Here is an 18,195-nt window from a genome sequence, read left to right as displayed (position 1 = left end):
AGAAATGGGCTATCACTAGTGAACCCTGAAGGCCTTAACTATACCAAGTGAAATAAGCCATGTAAACAAGGACAAATAGTGCATAATGCCACTTATTTGAGGAACCTAGAATGGTCAGTTTCATAGTTACAGAAGATTGAGTGATGGTTGCCAGAGGCTGGGGGATGGGGGTGGGTGGGAAGGAATGGAGACTTACTGTTTATTGGGTACAGGGTTTCAGTTTGGAAAGATAAAAAAGTTCTAGAGACAGATGGTGGTGATGGTCCCACAAAAATGAGAATGAACTTAATTCCACTAAACTGTGCACTTAAATATGGTTAAATGGTAAATTTTAATAGCTATTTTTTTTTTACCACAAAAGCCAAAAGATCCTCTGAGTCCAATATCCAAAATCCTCAATTTGCTGACCTCAAAATTCAGAAACTAGGTTTCTAATCTGTTCCAATCATTAACTTTTGTTTTTCTCATGTTTCCATGGAAATGCCTCTTATTTAACACCTAACTGCTTACACGAAATAGACCTAATTTGGGGAGTTCATCTGCAACACCACCTCCTGAAACAAGACACAACTCTTAAACTGAACTACCCTATTCTCAGGACTAAGACTGGCTCATTAAGGCATGGAGCAACATCCTAACTCAGCTTCTGGGACTTTGAAACTTCTCAGGTAAGTTTCAAAGGTGGGAATACATGGTACCAGGATATGCCACCTCAAAATTTGTCTGTTAGCACTAAGGATTATTTTGAGAAACTGCACACATAGAACCTGTGAAAACAAAGTAGGAGTTACCTTTTTGTATGGGAAATTTACATTTATAAGGGAAATATCCACTGGTAAAGATGTCTCTCTGTACCAAGAAAAGAAGGATAACTCTAAATGTCCAGAAAATCTTGTCATTGGAGAAGTAAGGCACAGACTAAGACTAACTCTTTTTAACCAGGTTTTTCCTGGTAACCTCCTATGAATGTCCCCCATCCAACCTTTTGTTTTTAGCTGAACACGCTATTTGAGGGGGTGGTGTGGGCCATCTCAGGGAGGTATTCAGTTTCTCTGAGTATCTTCCATGTATGCATTAGGTAGTCATGATAATAAATTTCCATTTGTTTTTCTCTTGTTAATCTGTTATTACAGGGACTCTCAGACAAAAACTCAAAGAGGTAGAGGGAAAACTATTTCTCTTCCGCTACAAACTTCAATGTATGAAAAATTTTAAAGACATCAATTAGGAGGATGGAAGATCTGAGTATGGAACGCAGAATGGGATAAAACAACCAAATTATATCACAAATGTTTGACACAGCTGCAATGAAGTGGTTGCGGGGTGGGGGAATGGTGGTGACCTAAGTAACTTTGCAAATTAATATATTCTGTAAGACTCAAGGCAAAATAAATTGTACATAACCATTATTCCCTATTTTATAAAGTTGCTTCTCACAGGAGTAGAGGTCATTAATATATTATACATACTGGAAGTGAACAGTTAAGTTAGTGAATGAAAGATGGTGGGAAACAGGTTTCTCACTATTAGGGAGGCTATAGAGAAGCAAGGGGAAGAGGCTAGAATGATCCCTATGGTAATTATGGTAATATTGAGATATCTCAAGTATGAATTCATGTTTAGTTTAATATAGATACAGATGTTACATATAGTAGCATTTATAGATGTGTAAATACCTGGATTAGTACACACATATCTCCTTACTCTGTCAACTGAGAGGTCTTAGAAGCAACTATACTCCAGTAGCAGTGAGTACCCCTGATGCCCAGATCTTAGTTCCTAGCACTATTCTCCAATAAAAGCAGCAACTGTTCTTTGGAAGAAATAACTGATTCTAGGACATAAGCAGGAAATACACAAGATAGTCCTGAAACACCTTGTAGGGCCCAAGAATAAGGAAGTGCTCTCTCTATCTCTCTTTCTCTCTTTTACACACACACACACACACACACACACACAAACACACACACATACACACAGTACGTGTATGTCAGAGGGACATGAAGTCCACTAAAAGAGTTCCTAAGGGTCACAGCTGCAACAATTTGAGCTACAAAAATAAATAATGTGTTGTTGGATTATAAACCAAAGTATAAAATAAATACCCAGGAGTCCATACTAATATAGATAAATAAGTGACTAAGTAGATAAAGGTGGAGGTAGAGAAAAATTCCAAATAATTTATGTAGATAATTAGCCTTCAGAGAGGTGAGGGCGTAACTCCCCATTCCTTAAATGTGAACTGCAGATCATGACTTCTTTCCAAAGACTGAAGTGTGGAAAGGAGGGGCAGCGACTAACGTTGCAGCAGCAAAAGCTCACTACTGAGGTGATTAAAGTGATTAAAGAAAAAAAAAAAGTTGCTGCAGGTGATTAAAGGTCGGCATCAGTGGCAATAAATCACACCGAAGGAATGCTAAGTTGTGATTTGACCTCTGTGATCTTCTAAGAACATATAACCTAAGTCTAATAATGAGAAACATATTGAACAAATCACACTTGAAGGACAATCTACAATATATATGTCAAGTACTCCTTGAAATTACCAAAATCATCAAAAATGGGAGAAATCAGAAATAGTCACAGCCAAAAGAAGCCTAAAGAGACATGACAATTAAATGTAATGCACTATCCTGGATGGGTGTCCTAGAACAAAAAAGGACTATTAGGCATAAAACTAAGGAAATCTGAATAGAATATGGACTGTAGTTGATAATTTGTTGATATTGATTCATTAATGGTAATAAATGTGCCATACTAACATTAGGCATTAATAACAGGGGAAACTGGATGTGGGGTATATGGGATCTCTCTCTACTGTCTTTGGAAGTTTTCTGTAAATGTAAAACTGGTCTAAAATAAAATGATTATTAAAAAGAAGACATTCCTCTCACTGAAAGTAGCTCATATTCTCGTGGAAGGACAGGAGCATCAACAGTGACAATGCAATGTGGTAGATGCCACAAAGGGTATTACAAAATTCTACATGCTACAAAGGCATGAAGCACCACATGCCTCTAAACAAAGGGAACATTTTAGCTATTCCTTGAAGGAAGAGTAAGAATCAGCCTTGTGACAATGCACAAGGAAAAGCATTCCAGAAGGAGCACCCCAGGAGTAAGGACCCAGAGGGAGGATATTTGGAAAACGATAAAAACTTCAGTGTTTAGAGAAGAGGGTGGAGGCTACAGATGATGCTGAAACATCTTAAATTGAAAAAAAAAAATGTTGAAAGTATACCAACAGTGATGAGCAGGTTTATTATCTTTTCACTGTGATCTGTTTCCTTTCATTTAATTAAAAAAAATTATATGAGAAAGAGAGGGAGTGAGACAGAGAGAAAGAGAGAGAAGATAGAGAAAAAGAGCAGGGGGAGAGGCAGAGGGAGATGGACAAGCAGACTCCCCACTCAGCAGGGATCCCAAGACTCTAGGAGCCAAAATCTGACACTTAACCAACTGATCCACCCAGTCACCCTTAGTAGTGTTTTCCTAAACCACTACTTCACTTAAGTAGACACACAAACTTTTAGTAAGTGAAAGATCTCCCATAAAAGCTCACAATACTGCCTGCACATTTAGCCAATTTATCTACAAATTTCCTTTTCTCTTCATATATGGAATTATTTATTTTAAAGAAACACATTCTAACACATCTTAAAACATTTATCATCAGCTATTGCACATCCACTGAAATGAAATGATACCATACCTTGCATAATATTTACATTAAATACAATATGATCATGGTATGCAGAAAATTAAGATAAAAAAACACTGGTTAATTATCATCCAGAGAACTTCCCACCTTTGCAGCTTTAGTAAGATACAATTTGGATTCTAAGAGTTGTTGTCTAAATTGGCTATGGGCCACATTTATAGTCACACTAGAGCAAGGTTATGAAAAAAGAGATCTTTCTAATAGGCTTGTTAATACTTAAAATATATTCTAATACATAACATTTTTAATTATTGGTCATGGAGTTCTCCCATTCACCCAAAATTTCATATATGTATGAAACTTGGCTTCATAACTTAGATGCCCAAATTAATGTCACCAGTAAGGCTGCTTGAATTAGAAAGGTATTCAGGATAATCATTTGAACGAAAATTTTCTTTAAAACTTACACCTACTTCCTCCTAGATAATACAGAATAGTTTTCCCCTCTTTTCAAGTAAATAAAAAGAGATATTTAAAAGATATTTCTTAAAAAGAAATTAAGTTAGGAAAATATAGTAGCCCTGGGTAGCATTTAGAAGAAAACAATTCTATTATTGGTTATACAAATTAGCCCCATTTAAGTCATTTCATCATTGGGGACCTAGTTTCTAGTCTCTGTAAGATTTTTTCATCACCTCATAATAGATAGTGGTTTATATTTTTAAATATTTTATTTATTTATTTGACAAAGTGAAAGAGACAGCAAGAGAGACACACAAGAGTGGGAGAGGGAGAAGCAGGCTTTCCGCTGAGCAGGGAGCCCGGTACGGAACTTTGGACTCAATCCCAGAACCCTGAGATCATGACCCGAGATGAAGGCAGAAGCTTAATGGCTGAGCCACCCAGGTGCTCCTAGATAGCAGTTTAGTATCCTAATGTTTCTAGAAAAGGAAGAGATGTGCTTATCAAGGATTAGCTTTATATCCCAAAGAATAAAGACTAGAAATATATTCTATATTCTTTATGCAACAGATTTTTTCAATGTATTCTTAAATTCCTTCATCTCTATACCTACTCTTGGAAAAATGTACTTCAGTATAGATTGAAAGCAAAAAATTAATAATAAAAACCTAAATATTTATTGTAAAGAGAACTCAAGTATAAACAGCTATATTTTTCACTGTTTCATGAAAAAGACAGGGAGGTAGAGTGATAAAGTTTTAAATGTAATTTTCTATACAGAAACCTATTAAACACAGCAAAACTGAAAACCAAACCACTTATAAATACACAAATGCATACTATATGTACACAATGTAAGGCTGAATGTATGTTTAATATTTAAATATATCATATATTGCAAGTGGCAATTATTTACTGGGCCTAATATTTATCAAAGTCATTACCAAAGAGTACCAAATTTTAACTGAATTTTCTTTAGATCAGAATAATTACAATTCATCAAATAGATTTCTTGAAATTGTAGTTTTTAAATCTAAATATATCATAATTTCCAAGCTTGAAAGAAAGACAATTATTATAAGATGAAGGTGACTACCACAAAACACTTTTCATATATAGGAAAATTATATAAAGTGAATCAATGAACAAATGAAAATCTCTTTGCAGTATATGGTATCCTTTGTCAACTTATTTGTATATATTTTGTAAATATTATTGTGCAAAAAGTCACTTAGAAGAATCTCAGTAAGATGAGAAAAATGTCTCTAACTCCCTAATATTGCTCTTATGTATCCCCTTTTTTCCTCTTGTTACCACTTTTAGAGATTCAAACCATAAAGCAAAAAAAGGATATGAAAACAATATGTTACAAGACATAAAATGACCATAATGTACCTTTGGATATAACTTGGTATTATACAAACTGATTTCATTCAGCTTATAGTACTTCATTAGATCCTTGCAAAACTCCTATGAACTATACAAGACAAATTTTACCATCGCATTTTAAACATGAAGAAACTGATATTGTGAAGGTTGTGCTAAGTCCAGCAAGGTCATGTGACTAGTGAGCTGTAAATTCATGATTATATACAGAGTTCTGAATCTTCTTCTCATGCCCTTCTACCTTAGCAACCAGAGACAGGAATGACACCATTCACTGCATCTCATGCAATTATTCAATTATTGCCCCTGCAATTATGTTGTTTTCAAGTTCATGAGAACTCATATGTCAGATTTATAGAAAGGAAAATCAATAAAATAGTAATTTTTCTCATTTGGAGCAAAACAGGAAGACAGAGGTAGATGTCATACATTCTATTTTAACACCTTAGAAAACGTTCCCCAAAATGACATTACAAAATATAAGCATAATTTTCTAAAAATGTGAACTCACTATTTCAAGTACTTTCAAAAGCTAACATTTCTATAATTCCCTAAGCATATTTTCTTTAAACTTTCAAATGCATTTCAGCACAAGATGATTTAAAAGCAAGGAGAAATAAATTTAACCTTATAGGAATCCACTCAGCTATTTGGTTAAGTACTTTTTTCATTGCATAGATTTGAAAAAATCAATGTACAGCACAAAAAGTCAACTTAAAATGGTAGTTTTGTTACTTGCAAATGAAATACTGAAGACTATGATTACCTGTAACAGTTAATTCAGTAGTTCGTCTCACAACAAAGCCTCCATATTTTAATTCACAGGTGTAATTTCCGATGTCATCTTCTCTGACTTCTCTTATAAGCAACGTATCTCTTTTGAAGACAATACTTGGCCTCCATGTTTTTGTCCTACATTCCTGCATTAAAAACACAGAATTTCTGTAGTAAGTACAATAACTGAGAAACAGAGAAGAGTATTTTAAATAAATAACCCCAAAGCTTCTAAATTTATTTTTTTAAAGATTTTATGTATTTACTTGATAGAGAACATGAGAGGAAAGAGATCAGTGGGAGAAGCAGACTCCTTGCTGAGCAGGGAGCCTGATGTGGGACTTGATCCCAGGACTCCAGAATCATGACCTGAGCTGAAGGCAGTTGCCTAACCAACTGAGCCACCCAGACGCCCACCCCAAAGCTTCTAAATTTATATTTTAAAGGGCTAAAGAGTTTGAGATTAATTCTAAAAATTTTCATACTTCTCCACATCTCATGGAGATCAGGTACCTCAGTTTGAAAAGAGGGTTTTTTAGTAAGAGTCATTTTTTTTTTTTAAAGAGAGAGCGCAGGTGCTTGTGTTGGGGAGGGGCAAAGGGAGAGGGGGAGAGGGGAGAGAGAATCCTAAGGAGGCTTTACATGAGGCTCCACACTGGGCTTAATCTCAGGACCATTAGATCATGACCTGAGCCAAATGCTTAACCAACTGAGCCACTCAGGTGTCCCTAGCAAGAGTCAATTTATTGACTTCTAAGATTAGTGTGTCTAAATCAGATATACATTGATTTCTTACACTGTTGGTGGGAATGCAAGTTGGTGCAGCCAACTTCTTAAGGAATCTTAATGAAGCCAATTTCTTAAGGAATTTCCTTAAGAAGGAGGAATTCCTTAAGAAGGAGATTCCTTAAGAAATTAAAAATAGAGTTACCCTATGACCCTGCAATTGCACCACTGGGTATTTATCCCAAAGACACAGACGTAGTGAAAAGAAGGGCCATCTGTACCCCAATGTTCATAGCAACAATGGCCACAGTCACCGAACTGTGGAAAGAGCCAAGATGTCCTTCAATGGACGAATGGATAAAGAAGATATGGTCCATATACACTATGGAGTATTATGCCTCTATCAGAAAGGATGAATACCCAACTTTTGTATCAACATGGATGGGACTGGAAAAGATTATGCTGAATAAAATAAGTCAAGCAGAGAGAGTCAATTATCATATGGTTTCACTTATTTGTGGAGCATAAGGAATAACACAGAAGACATTGGGAGATAGAGAGCGGAAGTGAGTGGGGGTAAATTGGAGGGGGAGACAAACCATGAGAGACTGTGTACTCTGAAAAACCAGGGGAGGGTTTTGGAGGGGAGAGGGGTTGGGGTTTGGTGAGTCTGGTAGTAAGTATTATGGAGGGCATGTATCACATGGAGCATTGGGTGTGGTGCATAAACAATGAATTTTGGAACACTGAAAAACTAAAATTAAATAAAATTTTTAAAAAAGAAGATATAAGAAAAAGGACTCTTGTTAAGATTACTCCTAACATCATTTTTAGAAGCAAATACTCCAAATTTGTTGACTGTGAAATTAACCATCTTGACACTTGATACTGAAAGCATAAAATATAAGATATATTTTTTAGGTATAAAATAGAAAAATTAATTCTGTAGCAGAAAATGTTTCTATTTCAGTATTTAAATCTTTTAAGAATACATTTAGAACAAAGTTCTCTCCCTTTATAGCATGCACATTCTACAATTTGTGAAAGAAATGGCCAACATGTCTTTATGGTCTTTACAGTACCATAAACATCTATTTTCATTGTTGATGGGTCTAACAAATTATGGTCTCTAAATTAAGCTTTAGATTTTAATGACGTTGGCTCAGAAGCTTTCTCTTTTTGCCAAAACAGAAGTCTATTTCCTTTAGCCAGATTTGAAATCAATGCCATGAGGATAAAATAGCTTTAAGCCCTCTGACACTGTTCAGAGGTATTATTTCTAAAAAAAAATTTTGCCAAATCAAATTTTTCCGGACTATTATTTTGATTATGTGGTTCAGTGTCTTCCTATACATGGAAGAGAGTTATCTGGTTATTTCAGACCAAAAAATACATCTTATATATCTCATATTAGTTGCATAAACTGTCATAATTGCAAAAGCTTTTTTTATATATATATACACACACATATATATGTGTGTACATATATACATATATATGTGTACACGTCTACATATATGTATACATTATACTATACACAAATGTATATCATTATATATATTTGTGTGAGAATGTATATATATATGTATATATATGTATAAATATATATGTATATGTGTATATCTATATGCGTGTGTATATATGTATATATGTACATATATATATAGAATGTGTGTGTATATATATGTATACATATACACACACATTCTCACACAAATATATATAATGAATACAGAATATATACCATCTTAACTATGGAAAAACATTTGGATTGTTGCAAGGCTTTCAAGTTCCATACATACTGCATTTCGACCCATCACTCCACTAGTGACAGTCTTTATAGCTTAAGTTCACAATGACTGGGTTGATGGTGGAAACATGACTAAAGGAGCAATGTGAGGCCAGCCATTTTAAATATTGAGAGAGAGAGAGAGAGAGAGAGACAGAGAGAGAGTGTGTGTGTGTGTGTGTGTAGAAGAAGACAAATGTACATACATGACTACTAGAAAAACATCTGTTCTTAGATACTTTGAGTTAAACTCCCCTAATACCTCTTGCCTTTGAGGCAATCATCAGGGTTTGCTAAGAATCTACTTGTGGAAAGCAGCCAAACCACTGAGAATTGGAGTGAGACATACACAATTTTAAAAAGGAGGAAAAGTAAACTTCATCTGTGCAGAAACAGAGATTAGTAGGGATAATGCTTGAGGGCTGTTTGACAGTGTCTAGGATAGAAATTCAATGGAAAAGTAGAAAAATATTTCAGTAGTCCCCTTGACATTTTGAATCCTCCATTGCTTGTTATCAAGAATCAAAATTAAGTCTTACTCAGAGAAGGGCATTGCTAATTATAGCAAATCCTTTAAAAATTGTTAAAGATTTGGGGCACCTGGGTGGCTAAGTGGGTTAAAGCCTTTGCCTTTGGCCCAGGTCATGATCCCAGGGTCCTGGGATCGAGCCCCGAATCGGGCTCTCTGCTCAGCGGGGAGCCTGCTTCCTCCTCTCTCTCTCTCAGCCTGTCTCTCCGCCTACTTGTGATCTCTGTGTGTCAAATAAATAAATAAAATCTTTTTAAAAATTGTTAAAGATTTGTTTCTTTTTAAATTTCTCATAAGTTTTGAACTCATGACATAGTGGTATCGGTGGATCTAGTTACTAAGAGGTCATGCTTCCTACATCCCTATTTCTGGGGAGTTGAACAAAGCAAATTTTCTACTAGTACTCTTTAAATCATGGATATAATATTCCAGAAAAATATTCATAGAAGCTATATTGTATTTCTTGATATACTCAATAACAAAAATTTCTTTGATGGTATAAATAAGCTGAAGGGTATGTTCTCATATTAAAATTCAGAAAAAGTCAATTATATGATTGGAAGGACAAGGGTTGGATTATTCTCCTTAAGTCTGAAGTTTCTTTTGTTTTTTGAGAAAAAGTTATCTAGCACTATTTTTATAATGTTATGAATTTCCCTCGGGTTTTTAAAAATATATATGCTTTTATATGAAAAGGATTGGAATATACACAAATATACTTCCATTAAACAGAACATTTCAATAAAGCCATTTTACCATTTTTTCATAGAAGTAAATCAATCCTTTCCTTGTTTGAAAACATTAGGAGTGTTTATATGAAGAGCTCTGAAAGGAATGCTTAATGTATTCTAGTTCTGAATTATCAACCACAGATTATAATGGACTTGAAAGAACAGTATAAATGAGCTATGAACATAAACACAACAGCTTATTGCAGGGATCACCAATAAATATACCAACTAGCATTTATCAAAGATATTGCTTTGAAATCTTATAATGACCAGCACAACCTTGTGTAGTATTTCAGGAAGATAGAGCTTAACTTCATCATACCCATAAAACTTTTTTATCCAACTAGTTCAAGAATAAGATACACATTAATCTATTTATAAGGAAGAAAATCATGCACAATACATACCTTATACCATAGGATTTCAGGTTCTCTGGTTGGTAGTAAAAAATCTTCAATGTCACGGCATGAAATTTCCTTGCTTTTGCTAAGTTCAGCTTTGTCAAAGTATTTCATTTTGGAATTGTAGCAGAGTCCGGTGTCATTTTCACCCACTGTCAGCGAGATGGATACTTTCATACAGTAAGTGGAGTTTCTGTAATGAAGCAGAATAAAGAGGTGGTCTGGTGTGAACAAAAAGTAAGTGCCACCAAGCAGTACGTGTACTTCACTAAAAGAGACAGACACAGAGACACAGAGAGAGGCAGAGAGAGAAAGGAGGAGAGGGGGAGAGAAAAGAAAAAAAAAACTCCATTGATTAATTAATGTTAAGGTGTCATGGCTTAGTCCACAGGGCTCTTTTTTGTCAGAAAGCTAAACAATGCTTAGTTCTACAAAGCCATTTGTGTATTATTCATTTCTTAGAAAATTTTTTCATATTATATACAAGTGTGGTTTGAAAAAATGTTTCATAGGGATTTCGGTAACTAGAAAAGTAGAAAAAATAAAGGAAGATTTAGGTCAGGAAGTAAGTCAACCTTGGGTTTATGCTAAACTTGGCAAACTCAACAGAGAAGTAGAAAAATGTAATGGATCAGTTAAGCATAATACAAGGAGAAGAATGAGGCTGCTCAATTCTTACAGAAATGGCTTTCTTGGTAATTGGAGAGCTTATCGATGAATATTGGAAGAAAACTGTCTTAGATAAAAAAAAATACTGCAAGTTTTCTTATAAACTGTACTATTTCTGTTTGCTATTTATGTCTCTGGACATTCAGTGAATACTGCTGTGGGTCAAGCATAGTGATGTAGGCAGTGAGAATAAAGAGAAGCACAAATATTGAAATTCAAAGTTTTGTTCAGAATGTCTTACTTGGTAAGTGCCCAATGCCTCATTTGTATACTTGGCCATCAAAGTCCTGGAATTGAATTTTTTTTAAGATTTCATTTATTTATTTATTTGACAGAGAGAGAGAGATCACAAGTAGGCATAGAGACAGGCGGAGAGAGAGGAGGAAGCAGGCTCCCTGCAGAGCAGAGAGCCCGATGCGGGGCTCGATCCCAGGACCCTGGTATCACGACCTGAGCCGAAGGCAGAGGCTTTATCCCACTGAGCCACCCAGGTGACCTTGGAATTGAATTTTACTGCTTACTATTTCTGTAACTTCAGGCAACTCATTTAATCCCTTGGGAGCTTAATGGGCAGTGGGACGACATGTGTCTGAGTATTAAATGTGATAGTGAATCAAAATCTGTTTGGCCTGTCACCGGTGCTCAGTAATGGTGGCTCTTCTCACTCCATACTGGTGTATCAAGATCACAGCCCCCAAGCCCTCCTCCTTATTCAGCCAAGATGTTTGACTTTTAAGCAGCTCCTTGATTTAAATTCTTGCTTTTTTTTTTTTTTTCAAATGACTATACAACATGATGAGAATCACCAGAAAATAGTTAGGTTGGTTATGGTATAATAAAAAAATGTAGTTGGTCTTGGATCCTGGCACAGATTTCCTGAAAATCTTAGAAATCACTGAGTTATAGGAGTGTCTTTTGCTATTCAAAGGGAACTCCATTTAATCACGCTTGAGTTTATGTTAACCCTTTGGATGACCTCCCTAGAAAACCTTGGGATGGGGCTTGTTACCAGAAAGACCAAGTGTGCAGAAGGTTGAAAGTTTTAACTGTATCCACTGACCTTCAGACAAGGGAGCAGTAATTTCAGGTTAAGTTCTGTAAAAACCACGGAACCAAAAAGATTTGATGAGTTTGGGTTAATGAACACATGGAGGTGCTCAGAGGATGGCATGCCTGGAGATGGCACAGAAGTTCTCTGCCTCTTCCTCTACCCTTTGCCACACACATCTCTTTCATCTGACCCAATTATTTCTGTCCTTTGAAATATCCAACAGTAGGAAGTAAACTGTTTTCCTGAGTTGTGTGAGCTGTTCTAGCAAATGATTGAATCCAAGGAGTGGATTGTGAGAACCTCTGATTTATAGTCAGTCTGTCACAAGCACAGGTGACAATCTGGACTTGCATTTGGTGTCTGAATATGAGGCAGGGGGCAGTCTTGTGGGATTGAGTCCTTAACCTGTGGGGTGTGATATTATCTCCAAGTAAATAGTATCAGAGTAGATGTGAACTGTAGCGTATCTGGCTGGTGTTGCAAAATTGTTTGGTGTGGGGGAAAAAAACCCCCACAAACCTGGTGTCAGAAGTACTGAGAATAGGGAAGAAAAGTAGTGTTTTCCTTTATTGTTATTTATTCAGCTTTATATTGGATAGCAAAGAAAATTGCCACAAAATTATTATGTAGACTTATTAAATGTGGATGTCTCTACCTTCATATAATAGCCTACAAGCAGATCTAAAATACTTTATAGGTGGGGGGTGTTCAGGTGTCATAGTTGGTTAAGCATCTGACTCTTGATTTCAGCTCTGGTCATGATCTCAGGGTTGTGAAATTGAGCCCATCGTTGGGCTCCACACTGGGTGTGGAACTTGCTTAAGAGTCTCTCTTTCTTGTCCTCTGCCCTTCCCCATCCTCTCTCTCTCTCTCTTCCCCTTTAAAAATAAAATAAAAAAAAATAAAATATTTCAGAGGTGAAACCCTCCACCTTTAAACAAAGTCAATCAGTAAAAAGGTCCTGGAAGAATGTGTTCAGAGATTTTGTTTGAATGATAAAATATATTCCCTGCGCTCAGCTCCTCACAATCCAGAAGTGATGCACAATAGCTGAATTTCAATGTGATAAGCACTACAAAGAGCTACTGTGTGCTACCACAGCAGCATCAGAGAAAGAAACAAGACCTCAAAATTTGTGATTCCTGGTTATCTTAAGGAACTAGTAAGAATATGGCAATTTTAACAAAGGCTATTTCAGGAACAGTATACACAAATGCTTGAAGACATTCAACAACTTGGTGTGGTTGGAGGAATTGCAAATAATTTAGTGTGGCAGAATTAATTATAAAGGAACAGCAGGAACTGAGGCTGGAGGTCTGTGCAGAAGCTTGAAAGAGCAGCATGTAAGCCACAGCAGAATGTGGACTTTATACTACCAAGTGAAAACATTTGGATTTTGGAAAGATGTTTCCGCTCAAAGTGAGAAAAATGATTTGGAGAGAAGAGAGGACTAAGTGCAGTGAGACAATAAGAAATCAACATCATTCATTCAGGAGAAAAATGGCCGCTCCAAAGGCAATGACCATTGATACAGAGAGGAGGAATCATGTTCAAATTATATTTAAGATAGGAGCAAAGGAAAGAGAGGTATCCAAGATGATAAAGAACTTCTCTCAGATGAGTATTTGAAACATAGAGCCAATCTCTCAGCATGGAAAATACAGAAAAAAGAAACAGCTTTGAGAGAAAAGAAAGTGCTAAATTTTAACTTGAGCTTCACACCCAAGTAGAAAAAATAGCCACTTTGGTTTTGCCAGAAATATTGCTCATGCATTATTTATTAATTTTACACCAGCACAGACTAGAGCATGCTCTTCATGGGTTCATTTTAAGATAATATTTTCAGGAAAAATAATTACCTACGTTAAAGCAATTAACTATCATAGGACACATTCCAATGTGTAGTAAGAAAATATGCATGTTTTAGAACAATCCTGATATTTGTACACATTAGAATTCTTAAAGAACAGACTTTTCTAAGAAGTCAGTCAGTGAATTCTAAATGAACACTCCACACTAATCTATTAAACTCATGAGCCTTAGGTTTTTCTTCTCAATTTATTGGTGTTTTTTTTTTCTATACCCTCTTTAATCAAATGCCAGACATGTTTCATACAGATAGGGTTAAGAGCAAGATCTCTAAAACCCAGCTGTAAGAGGTTCAGATTCTAGCTGGATCACTCATTGCTTTTGAAAATCAGGGAAACTTACTTGACTCCTTGGGCTTCGTGTAAGGAGAAAATCATAACAAAGAACTCAGAGGCTGGTGTGGGAGTGAAGCATGTTAAAACCTGGAAAGAGCTTAGGACAGGGCCAATCCTCCAGGAGCACTCAGGAAGTGTTAAAGTCAATACAGGGCACTGAAGTGCTCCACAGGTTTCTTAGAAGTTTACCACCTCAACATGGACAAGGGTTCTAAACTGGCATGCATGGGAATTATCACAGATTTAAAACTTCATCTTTTACAGGATGAACACATTGTACAACTATAGATTGAGGTGCAGAAATGTGGGTGGTCCAGACAGGAGGGAAGAAAGAAAATGAGGTACAAGAAGGCAACATTTGGGTATTACCTGATTATCTAATAAAGTATGATAAAAAGCCCGTGATCTCACACCAAAGAGTAGTACAGTTACAGTTACTCTATAATCATACCTGCTATGCCTGATACTGCATAGTGCTGAATATCTCTTTCCTACTTGAACAGAATTACCAGTAGCATGATTGTTAAATAGATCCTTTAAAAGCATCACTAAACCCTTGACCTGTCTGTTAATTCTCGGGTCCCTGGGGAAAATAATAACATTGCCATAAAAGTTGGAAATTTTTTCCCACATTATGAAGTGCTGACCTTGATCAACAAGGAATTTGATCAACATTTTAAAAAATTAAGTTATTCTCTGCTTCTCTATATTACATGGCCTACTCTAAAATTCATTGGTCATTTTTAAGGTCATATGCCTTTGCACAGAGATGTTTTGTAAAAATAAGAGCATGCAGTATTTTTAAAGTGTCGCAAATATTTGGGCATGAAAAGACAGCAGATCTGAAGGTTCCATCTGTGCAGACCTGAGCAGAACTCAACTGTCTGGAAGGTGGTTCTCTGGCCGCAAATTTACCCATAGTGTCTAAGCATTGTTGTTAAAAATAAAATGTTAGTATAACAAACTATAGAAATGGTCCCTGAAAGTATAAAAAATAAAAAATTAAAAAAAAATAAATTGTTAGGAATCAAAAATGTAAGGGTTAGATTGTGGAGATAAAAAAAATCTTAGTTTGTTCAACCTTAAATATTCTTTGTTAGTTTATTTCTAATCTTAAAGCCTTCCATTTTTTTCTGTCTTTAATTATTTTCTCTCCGTGCTTATGGTGATGCCTGAAGCTACACATGTGGCCCCTCTGTCATATCTTATCTTTCTTACACATATCATGCTTAGAGCTACTGGCACTGTATGTGAAATGTGTTTGGATTAGGTTTTCTTTTGAGAAGAGCTCTGGAGGACCTATTGCTTTAACTGTGCTTGAAATCAGCCCTTGTAAAAAGATTACAGGGAGACCACTGAGCAAGCGATAAGACTATAAATGCCAGTTTATTGCCTTCTCATTTGAAATTCTGTTTTCCAAACATTTAACTGGGAAACTGAACTTTATCTACAGTCTTCTGCTAGCTATATATTCAAAATAATTGTCTTTGTCTTTTTTGGTGACAAGTCATTAATATAATTTTGCCATCTCTGTTTTTCTTGCCTAAGATTCCTGAAACATTAGAGTTGAGAAGATATCAATGTTTGGGATTCTAGTCCAGTATGTCTCTGCCTGAGTTATTCTTGGGCATGAGGACTTTTGAACTTCACAACTAGACCACATGGTCTCCTTCCTGACCTCTTCTTAAGGGAGGAAGAAAGAAGGAGACAGGCAAACAAAACTAAAACCTGCCCCTAAAGAAAACTGAGGCCCAGGATGTGGTTTCAAGGTCACATAAATTACAAATAGTTTCTTCAGGAAATCCTGCCCATCTTATCCCTTTATTTTCCTCAAAACAATCTAAATCTGTAATCATTTATTTCCACTGATATTTGCTGCCTCCCCTGTTAATATGTATTCTCATAGTATATAAAATAAGGGAGTTATCTGTATGCGGTTTGGGTTCTTGGAGGCCTATTTTTTTTTTAAGCAGGTAAACTGCATACAACATAAACTTAACCATTAATCATTTAAACATGTACAATTAAGTGTCATTCAGTACATTCATAATGCTGTGCAACCTCTATCTAGTTCTATGACATTTTCATCATCCCAAAAAGAAACTCATAACTATTAGCAAGTACCCCCTATTCCCCCATTTCCACAGCCTCTAGCAACCATCAGTCTGCTTTCTGTCGTCACAGATTTGGTTATTAGGACTATTTCATATAAAGGGAATCACATAGAGTGTGGAGTGTGTGTGTGTGTGTGTGTGTGTGTGTGTGTGTCTGGCTTCTTGCACTTAGCATAATGTGTTCAAGGCTTACCCACATTGTAGTATGCATCTGTACTTCATTCTCTTTTATGACGAATAGCCCAGTGTACAGATATAATAATATAGTTCATTTGTACATGAGCAGATAGACCTTTGAGTTTGTTTCCACATTCTGGACACTGAAAATAATGCTGCTATGAGCGTTCATGTTAAAGTATTTGTTTGAGTACCTTATTTCAATACTTTTGGAAATATACTTAGGGGTGCAAATGTTGGTCATATGGCTATTTTCTGACAAACCAAGCACTTCCTTTTTAATCTCTTAAGCTCTTTCTACCCTTCTGAATACCAATTTCTGCTGGCACAGGGAGACTAAGGCATTAGACAAATGTGTTCACTGACTTTTGTGGTTAAATACTTATAAGGCCCAATGATTTTTTAAGTTAAGTGCCTAGTACAGTGTCAGGCATAGAGCAGACACTCTCAATAAATATTTGTGAAATGAGTAAAAAAAATTAATTCTTTGTTAAGGTCTATATAGTTCTGATTACACTTCTTTGCTCAATCCCTTTAAACAACTCTCATCTACACCTTTCCAAATGAGTTTTTTTTAATTAATTTTTTATTTTTTATAAACATATATTTTTATTCCCAGGGGTACAGGTCTGTGAATCACCAGGTTTACACACTTCACAGCACTCACCAAAGCACATACCCTCCCCAATGTCCATAATCCCACCCCCTTCTCCCAAACCCCCTCCCCCCAGCAACCCTCAGTTTGTTTTGTGAGATTAAGAGTCACTTATGGTTTGTCTCCCTCCCAATCCCATCTTGTTTCATTTATTCTTCTCCTACCCACTTAAGCCCCCATGTTGCATCTCCAAATGAGTTTTTATCCCTTTTTGTTTTATGTTTCTCTGAAATAGCACACATTTCTTGATAGTGGATGCAGCAAGAAAATGTGTCTTTCAGGTCCAGCAAAAAATTAAAATGAAGCTGTAAAGATTTCCTCACATTCAATAACTATCTGCAATCACCTGATTATATCATTCTCTCATCACGTATGCAACAGACTTTCTTCTAACTGTAGTTGATCTTCTTGATTTGAAAGATAATAAAAAGGGAAAATAAATATATGAGCCACATTTGGGTCAGTTGTAAATCACTTTTTTTTCTCGCCAAGAATAACCCAGGAAGCTTTTTTCTATAGTGAGCATAATAGTGCTTATGTTATTAAGTCTTCCTTCCAGGCTGTTGTAGAGAAGAGGTGACTGAGGATTCAGACGTTGAGCTAATCCGACACCTTACCTCCTCACTTTACAATGAAATTCCAGGAAAAGTTATAACAGAGTAAAATAAAATCTCTATTAATCTTTAAAGAAGACAGAGAACTACCAGAGATTGTTGTAATTTTACCCATTCACAAAGACATTTTTCAGAGTTAGATTAATAACAAATAAACATATGAAAACATGATTTCTCCCTGCTGTATAGAAACTAAATATGGACAATGTCAGGAAACAGAACTTTTAATCAGTGGGGTTTCTTTCTTTTGCAA

At 35.8% G+C, this 18,195-nt stretch overlaps 1 protein-coding gene across 2 annotated transcripts in view; it reads right to left on the bottom strand.

Moving 5' to 3' along the window:
- Positions 1 to 18,195, bottom strand: part of IL1RAPL1 (interleukin 1 receptor accessory protein like 1) — a 1,474,879-nt gene that overhangs the window by 603,510 nt on the left and 853,174 nt on the right. For both annotated transcript variants that reach the window (XM_032330360.1, XM_032330361.1), the window contains exons 4-5: positions 10,465 to 10,651; positions 6,275 to 6,428 (exon numbers count right to left, since the gene is read on the bottom strand). In XM_032330360.1, the coding sequence (XP_032186251.1) occupies positions 6,275 to 6,428; positions 10,465 to 10,651 (341 nt within the window). The remainder of the gene's footprint in view (positions 1 to 6,274; positions 6,429 to 10,464; positions 10,652 to 18,195) is intronic.

The sequence above is a fragment of the Mustela erminea genome, chromosome X (genome assembly GCF_009829155.1).
Source record: "Mustela erminea isolate mMusErm1 chromosome X, mMusErm1.Pri, whole genome shotgun sequence".
Lineage (NCBI taxonomy): Eukaryota > Metazoa > Chordata > Mammalia > Carnivora > Mustelidae > Mustela > Mustela erminea.
The sequence above is the reverse complement of the archived record's forward strand: the minus strand, read 5'-3'. Positions and strand labels throughout refer to the sequence as shown.